At 46.0% G+C, this 5492-nt stretch overlaps 1 protein-coding gene across 1 annotated transcript; it reads right to left on the reverse strand.

The window, feature by feature from the left end:
- Window positions 1-1129: 1129 nt before the first annotated feature.
- Window positions 1130-4844, reverse strand: LOC108229053. The gene is made up of 2 exons (XM_017404707.3): window positions 3906-4844; window positions 1130-2982 (listed from the first exon to the last, which is right to left on the reverse strand). The coding sequence occupies exons 1-2, from the start codon at window positions 4174-4176 to the stop codon at window positions 2567-2569; spliced, it is 687 nt and encodes a 228-aa protein (XP_017260196.1). The 5' UTR covers window positions 4177-4844; the 3' UTR covers window positions 1130-2566.
- Between the last annotated feature and the right edge of the window lie 648 nt (window positions 4845-5492).

Genomic DNA, 5492 nt, shown 5'->3' on the forward strand with positions numbered 1-5492 from the left:
CCCCCCCAAAAAAAAAAGTCATGACCACATGCTATGAGATACAGGACAAAAGTTTTATTGGATTTTAAGAGGGGTGCTTTGATGTTTAAAAACAAAACAGCAATGTGTAAAGTTTCTTCTTTGAACCAATTTTTATCCTGTCAACATCACGTTGTAGTGACAGGCTGCAGCCACTAGAGGGCGGCCAGCACACACTGAAAGAACGCTCATAAAACAGCACAAACTTGCACTTATCGTTGAGGCCATAAAATGAAATGAAAATAAACCTCTCTGGTTCCATCCAACCATTCATCCATCCATCCACCCGCCCTCACCGGGGTTCAGGTTGCAGTAAAAGAGACTTCCTCAAACATCTCTCTCGTCTTTCCAGCTCCTCCTTAGGAGATCCCAAGGTGCTCCGAGGCCAGATCTGATATATAATCCAGCAGGTTCTGGGTCCTCTCTTGTGCCTTCTCTTGATGGGACATAAGTGCCTGTAACACCTTCACAAGGAGGCACGGGAGAACTGGTTTAATACTAACAAAAAAATAAGGCTCCTAAAAGATGAGCTCCTAAAAGAGAGAAGAAGAAAGTGAAGAGCCAGTTACTGTGGAGACTGTTGTGTGGGAGAAATTTAATGGTAACCTTTGAGAAATCATACTTATCATGCACTGGTTAGGTTTGCTCTAATAAAAATTGTCAAAGAATTAAATACAGAATTAGCAAAGCTAATTCAAGCAGTTGAAAAACAGACAGTCTGTTTTTTCCCCTATATGTAAATGACTGATGAAGAACAAAAGTGTTTGGTGTCCAAATACATCTTGGCCGCTCAGCCAACTGACAAGAGATAGTTGTTGTTTGACGTGCAACATTCAAGATGGCAGCTTTTATCAGCCTGACCATTAGAGATCACTAATCCTTAAACACAGAAAAAGTACACTATATTGCCAAAAGTATTTACTCACCCATCCAAATCAATGATTCCAGGTGCTCCAATCCCTTCCATGACCACAGGTGGATAAAATTAAGCACCTAGGCATGCAGACTGCTTCTACAGCCATTTGTGAAAGAATGGGTCACTCTCAGGAGCTCAGAGAATTCCAGCGTGGTACAGTGATAGGATGCCACCTGTGCAATAAGTCTAGTTGGGAAATTTCCTTGCTACTAAATATTCCACAGTCAGCTGTTAGTGGTGTTATATAAAAGTGGAAGTGATTTGAAAAAACAGCCACTCAACCATGAAGTGGTCAGCCATGTAGAATCACAGAGCAGACTCAGAGGATGCTGAGGCTTGTAGAGCACAGAGGTCACCAACGTTCTGCAGAGTCAACAGCTACAGAGCTCCAAACTTCATGTGGCCTTCAGATCAGCTCTAGAACAGAGTGTAGAGAGCTTCGTGGAATGGGTTTCCATGGCCGAGCAGCTGCCTCCAAGCCTTCCATCACCAAGTGCAAAGTGTCAGATGCAGTGGTGTAAAGCACGCCGCCACTGGACTCCAGAGCAGTGGAGACGTGTCCTCTGGAGGGACGGATTATGCTTCTCTGTCTGGCAATCTGATGGACAAGTCTGGGTTTGGCGGTACTTGTCTGAATTCATTGTGCCAGTTTTAAAGTCTGGTGGAGGGAGGATTATGGTGTGCGGTTGTTTTTCAGGAATTGGGCTCAGCCGCTTAGTTGCAGTAACAGAAACTCTTAATGCTTCAGCATTTTGGACTATTTCATGCTCCCAACTTTGTGGGAACATTTTGGGGATGGCCTCTTCCCGTTCCGACATGACTTGCGGCGGCCTCTCAGCTACTAACTACTAATTTTGGCCCAATATCTGAAAAAATGACTGTTTTGTAGGCATTTTTGTGTACGCTACGGTCAACTGGCTGTGGCAGCCATCTTCAACTGGGTTGACCAAAAATGTATGTTGTAAATGTATGGACAAACTTTCTTACAGTGTCATTGAAACCCATTCTCTGGCTCATCAGATATTTTGCTAACAGGCAAATAGGGTTAACTTCAACAGGTAATGCTAAAGTTTTAAGCAAAGATGTCATACAATGTGTTGCACTGGGGATGATGCTCAGCTACTAACACACCAAATATTAGCTAAATATCTCTAAAATCAACTGAATTATCACCGCTTTTGTGGTTCCGGTCAGTCAGCTGTGGCGGCCATCTTGAATTGTGTTGAGTCCAAAAGTTATTTAGTTGAAGATGTCAACACAATGATTCATCTCTGAGACTTTCAATATAATCTATTTATTGGTTCATGAGATATTTTGCTAACAGAGTTATTCTAATGGGAAACTTAAACACAGACTTCATGCAATCAGTTAGAACTCAGTATAAGTCGGGGGTTCAGTCTCAGCTACTACCACACCAAATTTTAGCTCAATATCTGAGTTATAGCCCTTTTTGTGTTTGCCAAGATGGCTTTGCCGTGGCGGCCATCTTGGTTCGGGTTGACTCGGTGCTAGTTGTCAACTAGTTCCTTGTTGTTTACTTCCAGAACACACACACACAGGGGCAAAAGCATTATCGCCCTGTTGCCTTTGGTGGCGGGCAACACCAGGTGTGGGCAACCCGCAGTGACAGAGTTAGACCTGAAGAGGGCGCTCCTGGTAGAGCACCAGCAGGGGCTCGCTCAGACAGCCTCTGCTCAGGCAGTACAGCCTCTGCGTCAGCGCCTCGTGGAGGACCAGGCTCCCGCTCTCGTCTGTGTAGTGCAGCTGGAAGCCCACCACCTCCAGAGGCCTCGCGGCCAGGAGCTCGGAGACGTCGAACACGTCGTACCCGGAGGAGGGCCGCTGATCCAGGGTCAGCTGCCTCTCCTGGAGGGCCAGGCGTTCCTCCAGGGGGTCCTGCGGCGCAACCACCCCGTGCAGGGCGACGGTCACGCTGAGGGGACGCGGGTGGAGGGTCCTCCGGAACAGGACCAGCTCGGCACCCAGCATGGACGGGTTCAGGCTGCTGACGTTAAACCAGATCCAGCCGTCAGGAGCGGCAGGTGGAGCTGGTGGGGCCAAAAAAAATCAAAAAATCAAAAAACAGAATCAACTCCAACGAAAGCAAAACCTGAACATAGTTTCTTATTTTATATTCATCATACAAAAATACTTATAAAAACCAAAACTTTAATACTAAAACTATAAAAGTATTTGTAATTATTTCAAAAAGCAATAAATGTACAATTACTGTGTTCATAAATATTCGCTCTTTATTGCCTGCTGAAAGGAAAAGGGGTGTGTGGCTGTCTGTTAGCAAAATATCTTGTGAATCACTGGAGAGATGTTGATGAAACTCTCAAAAATTAATCACTGGATGTACATCTACAACGGATTAACTACCGGAGTCAACCCATCTCAAGATGGCCGCCACAGCCGAGCAGCCTTCAAAAACACAAAAGAGCATGACATTTAGTTGATTTTACAGACACTGAGCTAACGCTTGGTGTGGTAGTAGCTGAGACTGATCCCCAACAGATATTCTGAGATAAAAGATCTTTGTTTAAAGTTTTGCCAATAACTGCAGTGTTTAAAGTTAACATTGTCTGTTAGCAAAATATCTTGTGAATTGCAGGATGGATTTTAATGAAACATGTAGGAAATAATCGTTGGATGTACATCTACAACTGATTAACTTTAGGAGTCAACCTAATTCAAGATGGCTGAGACAACCAACTGGCCTTAAAAAACACAAAATTGTTATAATTAAGTCAATTTTAAAGATATTAAGCTAAAATTTGATGTGGCAGAAGGTGAGAGTCATATTCAACACATACTTTGAGCGTGAGATTGCATGTAATGGTATTTAGAAGGTTTGACCAGCTACAGCTCCATTCCTTCTCATCATATAATCATTTTAGTTTCATACTCTGACATAAACGGCGGCGGGAAAATATGTGTTCCTTCGCCTTTAATTTCCAAAAGTCCTTACCATCGACACTTTTAAAGCTATGCACCAGAACTCCATCCAAACTTTCAAAGTCTGGAGCGTCCAGCGCGGCGAGATGCTGGTAGATCCTCCTCATGTACGGGTGCGCTTTGGCCTGGTGACTCGCTGACACCTTCTTGATGTGCAGCATTTCCAAAATAGCTTTGTTGAGCTCTTGGTCATCCTCTGCGTCTCTGTGCTGGTCCATCAACAAGCCTGCGACGGAGCACACCAGGAAAAGACGAAAAGGTCCCAAGCACACTCCTCGGATCATTCTAACTTGGAGAAATTCCGCTGGGTCCGGCTGAGGATTTTAGCCGCTCTACTGCAGACCTCTGCAGGGCCCCCACCTGGCAGGCTCTGCAGGAATCCCAGGAGCTGTCAGGGCCGAGTGCATCGGTCCACGTCTGAGGCTGAGGAATGTTCTCTCTGTTTGACAAACACTCCTCGGCGCAGAGCACTGAGCCGCAGAGCTGCGCGGCTCCGAACAAGCAGCCGCAGGGGTTGGGATACACGACCACCAGGACTCAGCGGGAAACACATCGAACAGCACGAGACCAGAAGCTCCAAGGGGCTCAGAGGGACCAGTTTAAACTCAGCCAGCTAGACTGGTAACTAGACAGAAAACATGCATTTTAATTTATTCTGGTTTCTGCATCATGTGATCAAAAATCAGGTTGTTTTTTAATACATTAAAGCTGCAGTAGGTAACTTTTATAAAAATATATTTGTTTTTATTTGTTAAAACTGTCACTGTGTCCTGACAGTAGAATATGAGCCATAATCTGTGAAAAAAAAAAAAAAATCAAGCTCTTCTGGCTCCTCCCACTGGTCCTGCTGCCATCTGCAGAAATACACCGCTCCAAGTCAGAAACAACCAATCAGAGCCAGGAGGCGGGTCTTCGCAGTATCAGTCACGCTCGTGCACACGCTGCTCACACTATTTCCCCGTGCAGAGCACCACCATTCAACCTAAAGATTTCCAGTGTGCTGCAGCTGTGGTAATAGTGGAGAAATAACCTGACGTTACAGGAAAACTGACATTTTTTCGAGTGGCACCTGCTCAGAAAACAAAGACAGGTAAAAGGAAGAAGACTCATGACGTCATCGGCGGCCCTGCTTATTAACCTGCGCGTCCACGGCAGGCTCCGCTGTGGGGGAGGAGCGGTGGAGGGAGGAGCTGTAGTGCAGCCAACAGCAAAGGGAGAGGGACCTGTCAGGTGGGCTTGTTTAAATTTTCAGCTGAAGTCCACGGTTCTCTTTCATAGCATTCGTTTCGTGTCTCACATTGGGAATGCCCATGGCGTGACCTCATCAGAAGCTCCTATTACATTACGCCAGCCAGGATTGGCTGGAGATACACTCGTCAGCGTCAGAGAGGGCAGAGTCCCTCCCCCTATAAATAGGGCTGACGCTGCACCGAGACTTTTCAAAAACCTCTTCTCGCAACGAGCAGAAGTTCCAACCAGCTCCCTGCTGGTACTGCCTTTTTCTCTCTGAGCCCAGCTGAACTGTCCACAGATATGCGCGCAAGCTCGGTCGCCGGGCGCTTGGCTTGGAGGTTCTGGTCAGTACCACAGCGAGTAGCCG

Source organism: Kryptolebias marmoratus, linkage group LG7, assembly GCF_001649575.2.
Source record: "Kryptolebias marmoratus isolate JLee-2015 linkage group LG7, ASM164957v2, whole genome shotgun sequence".
NCBI lineage: Eukaryota > Metazoa > Chordata > Actinopteri > Cyprinodontiformes > Rivulidae > Kryptolebias > Kryptolebias marmoratus.